General features: G+C 40.4%; 1 protein-coding gene across 4 annotated transcripts in view; it reads right to left on the bottom strand.

The window, feature by feature from the left end:
- The window catches only part of nrxn3b (neurexin 3b), a 297,359-nt gene that overhangs the window by 163,121 nt on the left and 116,264 nt on the right, over positions 1-17,974 (bottom strand). For all 4 annotated transcript variants that reach the window (XM_046060480.1, XM_046060482.1, XM_046060479.1 and 1 more), the window contains 7 exons: positions 16,403-16,429; positions 14,797-14,916; positions 14,177-14,289; positions 13,621-13,889; positions 13,051-13,241; positions 10,471-10,644; positions 6,979-7,098 (listed from right to left, as the gene is read on the bottom strand). In XM_046060480.1, coding sequence (XP_045916436.1) covers positions 6,979-7,098; positions 10,471-10,644; positions 13,051-13,241; positions 13,621-13,889; positions 14,177-14,289; positions 14,797-14,916; positions 16,403-16,429 — 1,014 coding nt within the window. The remainder of the gene's footprint in view (positions 1-6,978; positions 7,099-10,470; positions 10,645-13,050; positions 13,242-13,620; positions 13,890-14,176; positions 14,290-14,796; positions 14,917-16,402; positions 16,430-17,974) is intronic.

Here is a 17,974-nt window from a genome sequence, read left to right on the forward strand (position 1 = left end):
GTTCGCTCACGAGGCAGTGGCAAGTCATGATTGTATTTATCACACCAGGAGAACTTCCACATCGTCTCACCGGTGCAACAACTATGATGTAAGGTTGGTAACTATTATGTTGGTCTGTGTTAAAGGAATGGTTACTTTAGAGCTGCATTATTTGATTTTTCAAAACAAGGTGAAAACACAGCATTGTCATCTTGCATTCAGATGCGTTTTGTTCTCCACCAAACAACAAAATATCTGGCTCCACCAAGTTCACTAGCGAATTGATAACTTTGTCTGACAGATTTGGTGCGTGGCAGGTAGCGTTCACTGGGGTTATCAAAACTTTTTTTTGAAGAAAATGGGTGCCTACTGCAAATTGCAATAAAAATAAAGCTAACTTATGTTGTTGTTTTTTTTTACCATTAATAGTGTCATGGTGCCATGAGTGGGCCCCCATTATGTTCAAGAAATGTAGCAACAAAGGCAGTGAAGAAGACTTTTATGATGAAGAATATGCACTCATGCTCATGTTTTTTAGACCTCAAGGATACACACGACGACTATAGGTGAGTAACACTCCACAGAGCACCTTTAATGAGACAGAGAGTTGCAGGTCAGAAAACCAAAGCAATCAGCTAAAAGGCTCAGTAGAGCTTAGGGAAACTGGAGTTAGGTGACAATACGATGTGGGTTTGTCATTACAAGTAACACCTTTCACATTACATTTGGTAATATATTCACATACGAAAATAAAAATAAATGTTCCAAAAATGTGGAAAACTGCACATTTCTTCAACACACCGGTTTTGCGAGGAGTAAAATCTCCAACTCTTCGCCTCCATCTTTTTACCAGTTTTACATTTTATTTCTTCTGGCCCTTGGGCATCCACAGCACTGTGTATATCCAATTATGCTGCGGCTCTGAGCACAGCAGTGACACATCGATTGACACAAGTGACATCCATTCTTATCACAGTGACATGATGCAGTGCTAGGCAAGCATCATTAGCCTGATCAGCCAATAGCGGGGCAGCTCGTTAGACCCCCAAGGGCTTGACATGCAGCTCTGGTTATAATATAGATATCATAAGACAAGGAAAGGGAGTGATAAAGTGATGGAGACCAGAAGAGAGATCATAAACTTTAGAGGGGGAACTTCATGTTTGTGCACTCTTGCGTATGTATGTGTTTCGGGCAATTACACTTTTCCTCAAGCCACAGCTACAACAGGACCCGTTTCCTTACAGCAGCAAACCTCATGCAAAGCATGTACCTTTTCCCATAGGAAAGCAAAATCCAAGATGAGATCTCATAGTTGTTTCCTTCTTTTCTCCTAGACACAAATGAGCTGCTTTTAATACCAAGGTGAGACCAAAGGCCTTTTCTCCCACTTCTCAAATTCATCTCAGGAGAAACAACTATAAAATCTCATTTATGTCTAACTCTGATCAAAACAAGAGATCTCCAACTGATCTTAAATAAGTCTTGTTTAAGTCTCCTGAACATTGGACCATGAGATAAGAGAAAGAGCTCAAAGAAAGCTCAGTTATGACTCCTAGGATCTCATGATTATTCTCAAATATGTCTCAGTTTTGTCTTAGTGACCCCACTTAGGGGTTATTTTACTCAAGTACTTTACTTACGTCAAATGTTGAGTATTTTCTTTTTATGGGGGTTTGTACTTTTACTCCTCCTTTTTGTATTTATTGTTAATTATCTGTTACAAGTTACTGAGAAAAATAAAATAAATTTTGACATTGAAAATAATGCACTTTCAAATGTCATGCTTTCCAATTGGTTAAGGTCACAGCCAGCATAACTGGAACACCCAATACTTTGACATGACGTTTAGAGATTAACTCATTAAGGACCGAATGCACGCAAGAACTGATACACAACAAGTATTTGTCATACAGAATAAGCACTTTTACTTTTGATATTTAAGTACATTCACTGTGGAATACTTTTATACCTTTTACTTGAGTAGAATTTTGAGGACTTTAAATGTGGATATGGTTTTTCTCCTCTTTTAAGTAAAGAAAAATTGAACTCTATTTAAAGACAATAAGTCATTCATTATCGGCTTTTTAGCTGGATGGTGCAGCGGCAGCGTTGTTGCCCTTTGACCTGCAGGAGCATGGTTCAAATCCAGCTCAGGGCCTCCAGCACGGTTCTCCAAGCACAGACAGTAATGTAATACAATCAAGCTCACAAACATCTCCCCAGAGCTACCAACTGCTTTTTAGGAGCAATGAGCAAGACATTAATGAACTCAAAAAGATACAATGATGAGATCTCATCTGTTACTTTCATTTATTCTGTTGTAATCTCAATTCACTATCCATTTGTCTTACCTAAGTCTCAAAACCTCAATCTCTCTTCATCTCATCCTTTTCTCCTAAGGGGTTTTAGGAGCAACAATTCAGATTGGAGTGATCTCAAAAAGATACAATGATGAGATCTCATCTGTGACTTCCAATCTCCTGTTGTAATCTCAATTCAGTATCCATTTGTTTTACCCAAGTCTCAAAACCTCAATCTCACTTCATCTCATCCTTTTATCCTTTTAGGAGCAACAATTCAGATTGGAGTGATCTCAAAAAGATATACTACTGAGATCTTAGTTTTTTCTCAAGAGTTAAAGAAAAGACTATTCTGAGCAAAAGATATTTCCTCTGGGTTGTGACAATACGGCAGCTGGCAAATCTTTAAGAGGCTGTTTAAGCCACCTATTCATGTAGCACTCGCTAACTTAATCGCCTCAACTACTACAACAACAAGAGTGATCATTTCAAAGTGTGCTTTTGGGATAGGTTGTGCCCTGAGGACAAATCATTCTCTATGGAACTCTTTTGGCCCATTTCTTATCTACCTGTGGTATTTATAGGCAGATGTTCTCATATTTCCATGCTCCACTTATAAGCCCTCTTTAGCCAAAAGGTACTTTCAGATACTGTATGAAAACTTTCTATAAGGTTCTGAAAGAACAAAACCAAGAAAGAAAGCGTTTCACGTCTGTTCTGCCCTGTTTACTGCTCTCCTTGCCAGACTAATCTTAAATTTTGAGTGCCTTCAGTGGCTGAAACATTGTTAATGTATTTATGATCTAAAGTTGCCACCACTACATCTGTGCACAGCTGAAACTATGCCAAGATCCATGGTTCCCTGGATGTGCTTTATGGCAAACTAACCCCTGCTCAACACCTGTTGGCCAGTTCCAGCCAGCTCAAGCTACTTAATCCTGTTTACAGAAATTAGGTTAAATTATTTTATGCTCCAATAAAAACTCCTTCAGTATTCATGAGGTCTACAGATACCAGCAGCGGTGTTTGCGTGAGTGTGTCCTTTCTCATTTGCTTGTGTATTCTAAAACCTTCACTCATCATTGACGTCATGTCAAAGTGAATAGCGCCATTGTGTGGCAGACTTATTCTTTCCTCTGTGTTTTATACTGTTGAGCAGTGAATTGAGCGAAAATGCTGTTATTATTGTTGTTTTTCTACTCAGTAGAACAGCTTGTTCCTCCACCTCTTTTGTCCTTTTCTTTTTTTCCCCTCCTTGCTCATCTCCCCAGCGAGAAGAAATGACTTCGAGGCGAATGCCATGATTATTTTCTTTTAAAAAGTGAAGGAAGCAATGCCGCCGTTGTGTTTGTCATTTATGGACGCAGTTAGCCAGATAGGGTTACAGCCCTCTGAGCATGCCTTGAAAAGTAAATTAAGGACATTGGGCTGCGCAGGAGCAGAGGGTTGGCTGGGATCAATGCACCGGCAGAGAAATTCATCACTGAATCTATCTAAGCAATTACTGATGACAGCATAAAACTGACGAACAGTTTTCTGTCGCCTGTCTTCAGCTTCCCTCTCCCCTCCCCTCTCTTTCTTTCTGTTTGTTTACAATGTGCCTGTCGGTGGAACTATGCAGCGACCTTTGCAGAGATAATTCTATTACGTAATGTGAGTAATTGCTCTGGATGTGGAAGAGGAGTGTCCGCAGCTCTTCTTGCCTGGCCCACAGCTCCCATGTCCTTGGATTTAAATGAAACTCCACGGTATTCATAGAACCTGACAGGGAGAGGTCCGCTCGGAAAACATGAGCGGAGGAGAGGAGAGGAAAAGACGGGGGGGGGGGGGGGGGGGGGGGCATAAAGCGACAGGGAGATGGAGATGAGCATGACAAAAGCAGTGAGCCAGAACCAAGCAGGATGAAAACGCTATAAAAAGAGTCCACCCTTCTACCCCATACGCCGCTTTTTTTAAGCAGTGCTGGGCACGACATGTACCTCAAGATTGTCCAAGAGGCTTTGAAAATGGCTTGTATGGTGCAAGGAGCCCTGCAAATTTCCTTTGTGTCTTGTTCCCATATGTAAAGGTGTGCAGTCACAGAGTTCAGGCTTCAGGGGTACACAAGAATAAATGGAAGGAGCATAGATAGTTCTTGGCTGCTGAAGTTTTCTTTCCCCTCTTCCCCTTCACCACCTAGAGCCCTGTCGGCTACAATGGAGAAGTGCAGAGAGGGCACGGAGGCTCGACGCTAACAATCAGCACAGACGAAACAGCGCAAGGCTTTACTGGCAGAAATGTTCACTTTACTTTGTTCAAGTTTCTTCATTTGGACAATGGGTAGAGACAGAGTCAGAGAAGCAGACAATTACTGATATTTGCTGCCAGCTATCAGAGAGGAAGAGACCGAGAGAAACGGAGGGAGAAGCTCCACTCCCACATTGTTAATTAAAAACTCTCTCTCTCAGCGCTGTGCTCACTGAATAAAAGACAGTCACACAGTCGCACAGAACACACGCGAGCACACCATTTTCATTCTGATCAAGCTACTCCAATGAAACAATAAAATTTGGCAATAAGCTCATACTTTACTGCATCTGTTTTTGTATTGTTCAGGAGATCGCACAATATTCTCTCTATAATCCATAACTATAGAAACTGGATGGGCTTTGGGTTTGCGGGGGGGTTGGTAAAGGGAGAGAGAGAGAGAGAGAGACGTACAAGAGGAAAAATAACAGGAAAGCTGATTTCATGCTCGGGGGATTGCATCTCATTTTCTCCCCAGCACGGAGGGACAGCGTGCGGCCCTGCTTATGGATTTACTGCCACCTGGTGGTGTGCGACTGCACTGCTGAGCTCATGAATCCTCACGGGGACACAGGCTGTCATCAGAGTCAACATCAGGAGATTGGGTCAATCCAAGAGAGGTAAACTAGACCCCTTATCTTGGGCAGACGGTGTCATGTAGACCTTGTGTGTGCACTTTCTGAAATGTGAACTGCAGTGAAGTGTTCCCAAACCAAACTGCCTGTTTGCCTGACTTTGCCTCTTTATCTTTTTTTCCCACTTCTCTTTATTAATTTATTTTCTTACTTCTAGCACAGGAAATGAAAAGAAATAGCTTTAAAGGGAAAAAGAAAATCACCTACAAAAATTCCATTTACCGCTCAGTTAAGGATGCTATTATACGCTTGGACAGTCCTTTCAATATTGGTGAACATCTATCTCCAAAACCAGCAATAGGAGAACTAAGACTTAAACCTGCAATGTCATGAGATGTAAAATAAGTTACTACCCAAGCCCTTGTGTTTCAAGAAGAAATATGTCTGTGCCAATAGGAAATCAATGAAACTTCTCTCTAAGTCATCCCAGGCAGCACCAGGAGGTGAATTAATGAGGATTTCTCATCGCTAATTAACACATAAACACAGAGCTCCCGTCACCAAGTGAGAATTGGAGTCGATTACTCGCCCTGTGTGGAAACGATTGCATCAGATGATCTTTTGCAGGGAAAGAAAAAGAGGAGAGTGAGAAGGAAAAAAGAAAGAAAGTGAGAAAAGAAAAAGGATTTGAGAGGTATGAAGTCATACAGCGGGGTCTAACATCAGAAAGGTCTGGATGATTAGGGGATGCCAGCGCTCACAGAGAGCAGCTCTCCTAACAGCCTCCACCACCTCATTAGTCTGGCCCAGCAGCAGTATGCCCCCACTATTAACTGCTAAATGAAAGACCGCCAACCGTCATTACTGAGGGGAAGTCCCCTGTCGTCATGGGGATAAGACATCCCTACTCTCACGCACACACGCACACACGCACAAACTCACACTTCAACTTCTATGATAGCTATACGAAGGGCATTTATGAAAAGGCGATTGAGGCAGAAGTGGATATTTTACACATCATCAGCCGCCCGAAATGTGAAAGCTCGGGACATCAAGCAAACCCGTTATGACAAATTGCCTGCATTGCAGCAAAAAAACACACCTCAAACAATTGGCGGCCTCTCTCAGTTGCTTCAATTAAAGATCACATGAAGATTCCCACACCACTCTCGTGCAGTAAATCTGGCAAAGACTTAATAAGCACACAAGTGAAACAGCCTCGGAGTCCTTGAGTCAAGGATATTGTACTCAACGTTGAAGAGAGGATAGCATGGCTCCATAGGTGCATCCCAGTTAGGTGTATGTTAGTGTGTAGTTTTTTTGGGTGTGACACTGCTGCACGTTATCATAATGTGTTTTAATGTACTTCTATAAACAAGTTATGGTTGGTGTGTGCCTGGTGTTGACAGAATGCACGCGTTAAAGGAGCACTCCTATAATTTAGTATTGCACTTCCATACATTTAAAGTGACTTGCAAGAGATCAAATTGGCACAGCAGCAGCTGAGAAATCCTGACATTTACTTTCATAATATAGATTACTACAAAAACATAATAATTGCATTTTATATGTCGCAATGTGCAACATGACTTGTTTAAGACTGGTAAATACCCTTGTCTTTCAAACTCTGTCTATAAGTATACAACACAGGCCTTGAAGCCAATATCACTCAAGAGATGCCACTTGATCCATTTTACAACTATTTTAGATAGTGTTTAGTGTCAAACACCCTGTGTCACCCTGTGTCAAACACTAACATGTCAAAATCAGTGGAGTGCTCCTTTAACGCACATGCAAGGCAAGTACAGATCAATCTTAAGCCCATTGGTACTCACGGTCGTTGCAGTGAGTCCCCGTGTAAGATGTCATAGAGCAGTCACAAGTGAAGTTCTCCCACTGCTGGATACATACACCCATGTTGGCGCACGAGTCCTCCTGGCAGGTCGTACTTGGGCCTGGAAAAAGGCGGGAAGGAGAGGGAGAAAGAGATACCACAGGAGCACAGTCAAGCAACAATAAGAGCTACTGCTGAGCCTTAACAGTGCAGGATCCATGCAGACGAAATGCACTCTTGAGAGAGATAGATATACAGCATGTGGGCCTAGAAGAAAGAAAGGGGAGTGAATAGTGCCACCACAGGGAGCCTGACCTGGAGTACAACACACTTAAAAACAGTCTGTGGAATCCTGTTTCATGCTGGGTAAAGCGGCAATCGCAGTGGCAAGCCGAAGCAGAGGCGCCAGGTTTTCACAGGATCAACAGCACGCCTCTCAAGCATTTACTCTGAGTTAATTACTGTAAAAACTGCCGTACAGGATGCTAGTTTAGTTCTAATCTGCATTTAAGACAAGCTACAGCAGATGAATTGGACCCCAACTGGGCTGATGTGATGACACTGTCAACATCCCTTAATCCCCTTCTTTTTTCAGTGTGTGCAGGTGGACATGCATGCAATTTCTTTTTTTAATCATTCCGACAATAATTCAAAAAAGTTTTATCAGAGTAAAACTTAGAACACTGCATTCCCTCCGTGAACAAGCAAGACAAGACATGAAAAAAAAGAACCTTTTAACAAATGACTCACAGATAAAAACTCCATTAAACAATACCCATTTAAAAAATGGCATTAAAGTGGTGGCGGCAATTTTCTCATCTCTTTCACTGTGAGAATACACGGTGAACACTAGACTCACTCGACAGATAGAATTCATGAAGAGCAGAAGAGAGAAGAAACATAAAGAGCACTTGAGAACACGTTGTGCATATGCCCGTGTATGCACCACAGTCAGACGGAAAAGTTGAGGAGGGTATTCAAAGTCAAACTGGATGTGTGTTTGCTGTTCTTCTACACCACACATATCTCTTACTTTTGAATACTAATACTGAGAGGGAATGCAGATAAGGACGAGTGCACAGCAAAGATAACAAGATAAACAATTGCCCCATCGGAGTCTAGACAGACACGGGGGGAAACCTTGACAGAAACCCTTCTGATAACCACATAGAAAAGAAATAAAAGTAAATAAAGTCAAATGAAATAAACAGTCCAAAAAAATGGCAGACAAATGCAAGTAAACAGTGTTTAAGAGCAATTGCCTTGAGCAAGACAATGTCAATAGAAGAGAGACATTTGAAGTGGAAATCAGAGCAAGTTTGCCAGCTGAAAGTGCATTTACTGTGTAATGTACAGTAATGGTAGTCAACCAGGCATCTTCAACGCTGTGCACATACGTGTTACTCTATAATTGTATCAGTGGGAATCTCACATTTGTATGCACAAATCGGTGCTTGTATGTTTGTGATTTCGCTGTTTTTTGAGCGTTGCAGCAGGAGGTCGCTCACTCTCTGAAAATACACTCTCATCTGGGTAAAGTAGCAAACATGACTGAAAAAACGAAAGAGACAGAGAAAGACAGAGAGACCGGATACATCAGCAGCACACTGACAGTCTTTAGATGTGCAGTGACAGCGTCTTTCTGCTGTCTATGCCAGCCTGTAATGTGTCACAACTGCCATTTCATACAACACAGTACTCACAAATGGTATTTTCTGGTAGACGCTACTTTTAGACTATCTACATGACTGCCATATATCTACACTGTATGGACATCACTTATCTGACCTGATCTGTCTGCTCTCTGTAGTTATACTGCATACTGAAATTCTTTGCAAAAGATATGACCCTGCACCTAGCCTGCAAGCTGGTCTGGTTGCTTAATCAGAAGTTCTGTCTGCCAGTAGTCTCTCCTTCTTTTTCCTGATGTATTAATTTTTCTTTTCAGAGAGCAAGTCACCTCTGCGGCACCAAGGGGACATTATTGCCATTGACACCCACAATGCATTGCACACAGCAGGCTTTCAGGCGAGCAGGCCTCCGAGAGGCTGAGTTTGACCCTCTACCTTGCAGGTCGGCTTTGGTGAAACCAACTTTGTTAGCGCAGAAAGAAAATAACAAACAGAACAGAGCAGAGCGGAAAACAAGAGTAAAGGTTAGTGAGGGACCAGCATCGTTAGTGTTTGTAAAAAGTGCAACATGGGGAAATGTTGTTTATTTGTTAGTGAGGGTTGAGTTCCTGATCCTACATAGTGTTATATTTTATTTTTTATTTTCTTATAAAACAGGGTGTTTTTTAAATATGTTTGTGGCTTTAAAAATCATGGCCAAATGTTCTGCTCATAAAGGCTGCTGTGCAGTGCTTTGAACTTATCTAAATATTCTGCTGCCCTCTAGAGGTCATAGACAGCGACCTGCGCCAACATGTGTATTTGAGGACAACACTTAAATTGGAAAAGGTTGTGATTTACACAAAAAAATTATAAACCCAACACTTTTGTTTTTGCCCCCATTCATCATGAGTTGAACTCAAACATCTAAGACTTTCTCTATGTACACAAAAGGCCTATTTCTCTCAAATATTGTTCACAAAGCTGTCAACATCTGTGTTAGTGAGCACTTGTCCTTTGCCGAGATAATCCATCCACCTCACAGGTGTGTCATATCAAGATGCTGATCAGACAGCATGGGTACTGCACAGGTGTGCCTTAGGCTGGCCACAATAGAAGGCCACTTGAAAATTAATTTCGACAGATTTGTGAACAATATTTGATAGAAATAGGCCTTTTGTGTACATAGAGAAAGTCTTAGATCTTTGAGTTCAGCTTATGATGAATGGGGGCAAAAACAAAAGTGTTTCGTTTATAATTTTGTTCAGTGTATTAAGCACTAAATATGTCCATAAATAGTTTTGCCATAACAGTATGCTAGAATATCTAATACAGATGGACTCAGCCTGAAGTCAAATATGACATTCATTGCTTTTACAGAATACAGCTTTTCTGTATTCTGTAATAGTAAAAAGCTAGTTTGCCATAAGATGGAAGTTTTAATGATGCTGGAGAAGGAAAAAAGCCAGGCTGGTGAGTGTCTGAGTGCTTGGGTTTATCACAAGCATCCTTCAGCGTCTTATCTTGAAAAATAATCTACAATCTAAAAGAATATGTAAACATTTAGGCATGTTTTAGTTTCCTTTTCTTTCGTACTTTTTGTTAACAGGATGTGTCTTAATTTGTTATTCAGGTTTTAGTACTTCCAGTTATTTTAAAATATATTGATGCAACATAAAAAAGTTAACAAGTCAATGTCAGAGACTGAATGACAAATTTAAACATTTTCCCAGGATGTGACTAATGCCTGGCGAAGAAAAAGAAAATAAGTAGGATTAGCAATGCCAGCGAGTGGCTTTAAGGGCTACTGAAGAGGCTTCTAATTAGACTAATAAATCTCACACGGCAGGTCATGATTCTTATGCGCTGCAGGCCATCTGTACCTTCACAGCCACGCTCAACCTGCCCGCTGCGGAAAAGGGCGTCGTTGATGAGGTCTGGCAGGCGGCCGTTGAGGTCAACTGAGGCCAAGCAGCCCTGGAAGCCCTCCCGAGAAACCACCAGCTTAGGGAGGTTCTGGTACATGTTGGGTCCCAGACCTCCGACAAACAGGTCACCTGAAGGGAGAGAAAGAGGGAGAGCAACATAAGCATGTTAGTGAGTTTAATCAATATTAGGATTACTATAGTATTACAATTATTAAATAAGAGATATGACTATACATATCAATTTCAAAACAGAAGAATTTCTTTCAAAATGAAAACAATTTCTTAATTTAAACTTCAAAAAACCAAACACGTCATTGGGATGGAACCTTTTGTTGTCAGGTAAGATACTGTACTTACAGAATTAATTTTGAATCGCTTAACATGCTGCTAAAATCTTTTTTTAATTAATTTTTCTTTTAGGGCTGCACAATTTGGAGAAAAAGTCATATTGCGATTATTGTAGACAAAATTGCTATTTGTGATTTAATGGAACAAAAGGTACCATGACTCTACTTTCTTGATTATCAAGTAAAATGCACAAAATACTGACATTTATTTCTCAACTTGAACAAAGTTAAATCAACATAAGAAGAAATACAGGATTTGTATGCCACCAGTCTAAAAAAACAGATTTTTCCACATTGTAAACAGTGGAGGAACTAGCATAAATGAGTAGTATAATATTATAACATTAAATTAAACGTATAAGTTCAGTTAGCATACTATATTCATTCTAATTTCATATAATGGTATACTATTTTACCATTAAATATTAAATCCAGTTACAGCAGTTTCATTTCTGTGGGTTGTTTTTATTTATTAAATCCTTGTACAAGAAAAATGCTCTACACTGGCCTCTAATTTGTTAATACTAAGCACTAACTTGTCAATAATCATATTGTTCGACATTTAAAGATTTTCCGTAGCACATCAAACTTTTTTTAATCCCACCCCATCCAGGTTGTGATTGGTCAGTTAGCGAAAAGTGACACTGACAAGCACGTTGGTTTTGAAATGTTGAACAACAAAAGGCACCGATACAGCAACGTTAAACGGCTAGTTAGCTAAACCCAAACCTTCCATATCTCCTCCCTGGTTTCTCTATCTCTATCTTCCTCCTTCACCTGCTGACGACGAATCTCTGTCTCTGTCACAGAGTGCTCAGGTCAGGAGTCCGACTATAATTTGAATGATTAGCGGCGGGGCAGGGAGGGGGTTTACGGTAGGTGGTTGTCTTTAACGTTACTCGCACACTGCCATAAATCATTTTTCTGGTTTGCACACATCTGTTTTAGGGGCACATGTGAGAGTCAGTGTGGGGGGGGATTATTAGCAGACCGCAGTGCACACAGAGACGAGAGTGTTACACACACTGCACACTTTAACAACTAGTACATTAATACGTCTTCAAGCAACTACATATACGCTAATGGTTTTCCTGCTTATTTAGAACATTTACATTCATTGAAAAACCTCCGTAATCAAGGATTTTAATTCCGCAAGAGGCTCCAGCAACTCCAACCGGAGGTTCCTCTGCAAGGAATTCCAAGCACAAGGTGCACAGTATGAGAAGGAAGTCTTTCCCAGCATTGAAATCATCCTGGGAACCTTTAAAAGCAGTAGCCTGCTGGACCAGGTATGATGACAACTGACCGCAAAGCTAAGGAGGCTATTATTGTAATTTGGTAATTTCCATAATAGTGCCTTTTAGATGAAAATGTAGATGTGTCCGTGTAGCTAATGATGGCCAATCCAGCACTCGTGTCTGTACAGTAAATATAAAGCTAGCAGCTGGTTAGCTTAGCTTAACCCAAACAATTTAAGCCAGGGAAACAGCTAGCTGGATCTGTCCGAAGGTAACAAAAATTTTATTGCCTACCAGCACCTCTACAGTCCACTAATTAAAAACATTATACGTTTGTGTAGTCCATCCCAAAACTGACATGCCACTTTATGGGGGTTTATATGCTATACCATTACCATTACCATATAGCCATAAAACGAAGCGAATCCTGTAACTTAATTACAATCATTTGTCAACTCTGAGCTGAACATTTCGCATGTTTCCATCCAGTCTTTACATCTGAATGTGATAATCTGAGATATTACCTGTGTTCTGTCTACTGGTCTGGGCTGCAAAGCACACCTTTTCCACAGCTAGCTTGGCTGCTGTCTGACTGATTTAAAGTGGGGCTATTCAAAGTCTGTTATGTAAAATTCATATGTAGAGGTTTAATGTAAAGGTACCTCTGACTTATACTATAGCCTCTGTCAGGAAAATGAAGTTGATTTGCTATTTAACGTTTCTTGTAACATGATTTTTCATCTTTGTGCTTTGGGAGGATATCGACTCATTTCAAGTAAAAAAGATAAAGTGTTAAAATTAAAGTTGCCATGCAAGTCTTTTTTTACTTTGTCAGGTCAAAGGTATCAGATTTCAGAGTCGGGTCTGACTAAAGCACAAGTCATGTGTGGGTGTACTGCTGAGGATGAGGAGGTGCTGTTGGGGTTGGGTGTGTTTTGTGAATGTCGTACCTTTGAGGTCGAGGTTTTTGGCCCCGTTGACATTCTGGGTGACTGACTTTGTGTCCACCTTGAGCGTGTGTGTGTTGGAAGCATCTCGCGTGATGACCACATTATGCCACTGGTTATCGTTCAGTGGGTTGTCACTGTTCCCCTTCAACAGACTTGGCCCGTTCCCCAGGTCAAACACATAGTGGATGAACCTGGCAGAGAAGAAGCACAGCAGATGAACACATCAGGGTTTGTTTGTTTGTCAGTGTATATTTGTGAGTGTGTGTTTGTGTTTGCAATATATCTCTTTTTCTTCCCAGGCTGATTAATCTTTAAAGAGAAATCTCCTCACGCTGCTCTGACACTAATGGGAGTTACACTGATAAAGAAAACAATCTTCTCTGCAACGCAATGTCGATGCTTTTACAAGCTTACAAAAGGTGCAACAGAGATTTGGGATCAACAGTTTGGTCTGCACTGTTAAATTCGTAATGCCTTAAGAAACCGACTACACCCACATCAGGGCTGCTATTTTAAAATGTAATAATCGTATGTGGACTACATCCATCAACATGTTGGCATCCCTCTCACCCTTTGACCAGCTCCACAGCAATGAAGTCGTTCCCATCGCCGCTGTTGAAGATGATGAAACCGTCAGGCGAGGTGGTTTTGAACTGAAAGAAGAGGTGCATTGTGGTATAGGCCTGCAGAGTGGCCAGGCCCAGGTAGCTGCCCTTGGTCTTGAAGGTCACAGGGTCAGCAATGATGAAGCGCATGCCGAAGCGGGCGTTTAGCTCGCAGAAGTCGATGTCCCCGTTCTTGCACATGTCGATGTACTGCATACCATTGAACTTCAGGCTCTGTGGGGAGAGGGTGTAGTTATAAATAACTTGTGAAGAACACTATTACTACTATTAATTGAATGAAGATTGCCATGGTAACATAGTATGCAAAGTAGCTAAATGACCAACCCATGTACTGTATCTATCATTAAAAAATAAGAAACATTCTCACAAATACATCTCATCGACACCTGTATGTGAACTGTTCCTTGGCTAAGATGATATATAATGATGACTAACAACCCTCCTTTGTTTTATCTGTGATTGACATTTATGATGCATTTGAATGCATTGCAGTTTTGTACCTGAAGATGTCCAATAAAGGAGGAGGGGGCAGACGAGATGAAGCGTCTCTCGGTCAAGATGCCTGTCTCCACGTTGTTGAACTCTAGACGGGTGTGGTCGCCCGCCATCTGACCTGGGACGGGGGAGGGAAGAGAAAGGAGAAGAAGCCGAGGGATGAAGGGGTGGAAGAGGAGGAAGGGCCCTGCAACCAAACTGTAACCAAGTTAACAGCCCAGTTTCACTTGTGTCATGCTGATGTTAGGACCCCACCAATGTCTTACTATATTATTAATTATCAGACACAAGGCGGTCACTGTTGTTAATGTCCAATATTGTAATTATTTATACTAGAAATAATATCAATTACAAAATCAACACTACACACCTGTTTCATTTGAGAAGCATAACATGTAGAAATTCTAAAAAAATTCTATTCATGTAGTATCTCCCTTATGAATGATGATGATCTAAGCAGGCTGAATCATAAAATGGCATCAGTGATACATATAATAACACTAAATAGAGAGATTAGAGCTGTCTTCAAAGACAACTGCCGATAAAAAAAAGGAAACTGGATGAAGAAAAATGGTATGATCATGCATATCATGGATTATTGTAAATAGCATGTAAACAGTAATACCTTCAGCCATGTCGTCATCCACAGTGAGTTTGAAGTTTTTACCGCGTCGGATCACTCGTACTGAGTGCCACTCATTGTCATTGAGCTTTTGTCCGGCATAAAGAACCTCAGGGCCCTTGCCTGAAGAGGAGGGTTAGTTAGTCAAGGGACGGGGGAAGCACAGGCACAAACCAAATCTTTGTTTTCACAGAAAATGCAATAGATTGGAAGAATTAAGCAGGAAAAAAACTTTCAGATCATCTTTTCTAATATGTGTAGTCCAAAACATGGTCTTTATGATTTGGAAATTGGTTCTGATTTGACAACAGAGGAAAACAAATCAATTACAGAAAATATTTGCTACTCATACAAAGACTCCAAAGCTGACTGTAACTGTCTCTCTCTCTCCCTTGATTATATTCCATTGGTTTGTAGTTTTGAATTTTTAAGTGAAACGGTTTACATTCTCTTAAATACCCTGTTTCAACAGGAATTCTGTTTAATTCCAGAAGGTACATGATCATAAACTGCACTGCAGTTTCTTGTGGCTTTTAAAACAATAAGCCTTTGGAGATTGGGTAAGATATTCTCATAACCAACCACTAGAGGGCAACCCAGTACCACTGAGTTTTAAGGCCAGAGCTGCTCATTCAGAATCCTTTAGTCAGTGACAGTAATTTATAGACCAGATTTAATATGGTGACTAAACTCCTGTTGTCCATTGGTGACGCAGCCCTGTAGACAAATGCTAGGGTACTGCATATATACATCCTTAATGTTGGCTTTCACCTGTGCAAGGATTCAACATTTTCAAGCCTTTGTTGGTTCGTTCAGGAATTACAAATTAACTAAACCACTTTTTTAACAGCACCTGTTATGTAGTATATAGTAGTATATCATGTCTGACTAATTAATTAAAGAGAAAACACTTGATTAACTGTAACTTTTACTGAGAAATGACTCATTTGAAAGATATTTATTAACAGCGACACTATGAAAAAACAAAATTATTGCTAAATATATACAAATTTCCTTAGAATTTGAATTTGCAGTGTGCGCATGCAGGATAATTATTTTAACTTTTTTAATTAAACATACACACACATGCAGGACTTTTCTGTTTCTCTCCCTCTTAAACTCTCTCTCTCTCTCTCTCTCTCTCTCTCTCTCTCTCTCTCTCTCTCTCTACAAGACCCGTTCATGAGTAACAGCAAGTCTGCTAACACCATCTATATATCACATTGTAGGCCTATATACTGCATTAAATAAAAAAGGCAAGACAACAAAGCAAGTGAGACACACAGCAATATATTACTGTGTAATTGGGAAACATAGCCCATAGAGTCTGAAACCGCAAATGTTCAGTGAGTAGCTATAGGCATACAGGGAAAGATTAAGAACTAGTTGCCTGAATCAATTTTAAAAATGGGCCATTTAAACTATATAGAGTACATTAAGTGAGATTAGCATAACTTTGATCTCTGGCTATTACGACTTTCCCTCTTATCTGAGAAATCCTCTTATCAGTTCCCTGCATTCACACATTTCTTCTCTTACATGTAGCACACTGGCTATAATCAAACATTGATTGAAGGAAGAAGGCTGCAGAAGAAAAATGTTGACTTACTGGTGTTACAGTTTATCCTGACACAGTCTAGATGGGGAGGGGAGAATAAGTGACAGATGAAATCGCATCCTTCAAGGTTATAGCTGCAGACATCCAAGAACAAGAAAAGCCACCTTCCGGGGACGGTCACATGACTGGGGCGGCCATTTTAGCCTGGTAGGCTTCTGATGGTCAATATTACTATACGGATACTGGAAATCCAATTTAAGCCCAATCCAATTCTTTTAATGACTTATAATGTTGTAGCCAATAATATTCACAAACACTGGTCAATATTATTGTACAGATTAAACTGTGTTCTCTTTGTTTAAATTTGAAATGTTTATGTCATTACAGGTTTGCTAATAGCACCATGTGAGTGTTATTTTCCATTTTTGTGATTTAGCTACATGTTGAATCATTAAATTTCAAAATGGTCGCTTGCAATTCAATGGCCACATCGACTTTGCAACCCAGCAACTAGAGCCAAAATATTTTTACCAGAAGCCCACTACACACTGTACAATCAGCCAAATTAAGATCATTGTCATTAAAACTGAGGCTTTGCATGTCTCTTACTAAAATCTATAGGGCTGTAATGAACCTGTGTTTGGCAGGTGCAGGTTGAAATCCATGTGACCAGGCTGGTCATGTGCCGTCAACCGCAACAGAAAAGTGGGAACAAACAGCCTCGAGCCACGCAGCACCAACACCGCACAGAGGCCTAAAGACCCCCTCTCAGAGAATCCTATGTAAGTTGGAAAGTTGGAAATATGTATATGTATAAATAGATTTTGATAGAATTTAAAATTCCTTTAAATTTTAAAAATAAACTTCTCTCTTTTGAATGCTTGGAAAAAGACCACATTGCACATTAAAAACATGAAATATGGACTACAGAGCTTCCATGTTTTTAGCAGCTGCGGTAAATTGCATTCTATATTGTGATTTAGATGTAATGAGTTAGCTTCAGATATTTTCTTTGTACATGTGTTTTATACTGAGAGTATCTATTCGAGGCTCACTACAAAGGCCTGCACTCTACTTAAATGTAGCACTCCTGCCACCATCTGCAGGCACGCTGGGTGCTGTGGCATCGGGCTGTTTGCCAGACGGGCCGCAGGCTCGGGGGCCTTTGAAGGGGTGAGTGCCATCTTTGAACAAGGCATGGGAGATGCCAGCTAGACCAAGAGTTACTAATGGACAGAGAGAAACATGAACCTGGTATCATGAGAAAAAAAAAAATAGACCACAAAAACAGACCCACATAATAAGAATGCATACTAAAAAAATCAGTCAATAAAATGTAAAAATGCTTTCCTGCAGTTCTGAATAGATGACAAAGTGTAATCTAAAATGTTGCTATCTGAATTAATGAATGTCTGAGGACAGTGCCATCTATTAAAGTCTTTCAAAAAGTGAAATGTTGTGCCCTTGGACAAATCTATTTGTACACAATAATGAGCATGACTAAAATGAGCTATGATCTGTTCAAAAGATGTGCTGCAGAGCATGGATAACTTTGTTAAGTGTTAGATTGATGGATATAAAAATCTACAAATGCATCTAAGCATCAAGGCAGAAAAACTTACA

The sequence above is a fragment of the Micropterus dolomieu genome, linkage group LG10 (assembly GCF_021292245.1).
Source record: "Micropterus dolomieu isolate WLL.071019.BEF.003 ecotype Adirondacks linkage group LG10, ASM2129224v1, whole genome shotgun sequence".
In the NCBI taxonomy this organism is placed as follows: domain Eukaryota; kingdom Metazoa; phylum Chordata; class Actinopteri; order Centrarchiformes; family Centrarchidae; genus Micropterus; species Micropterus dolomieu.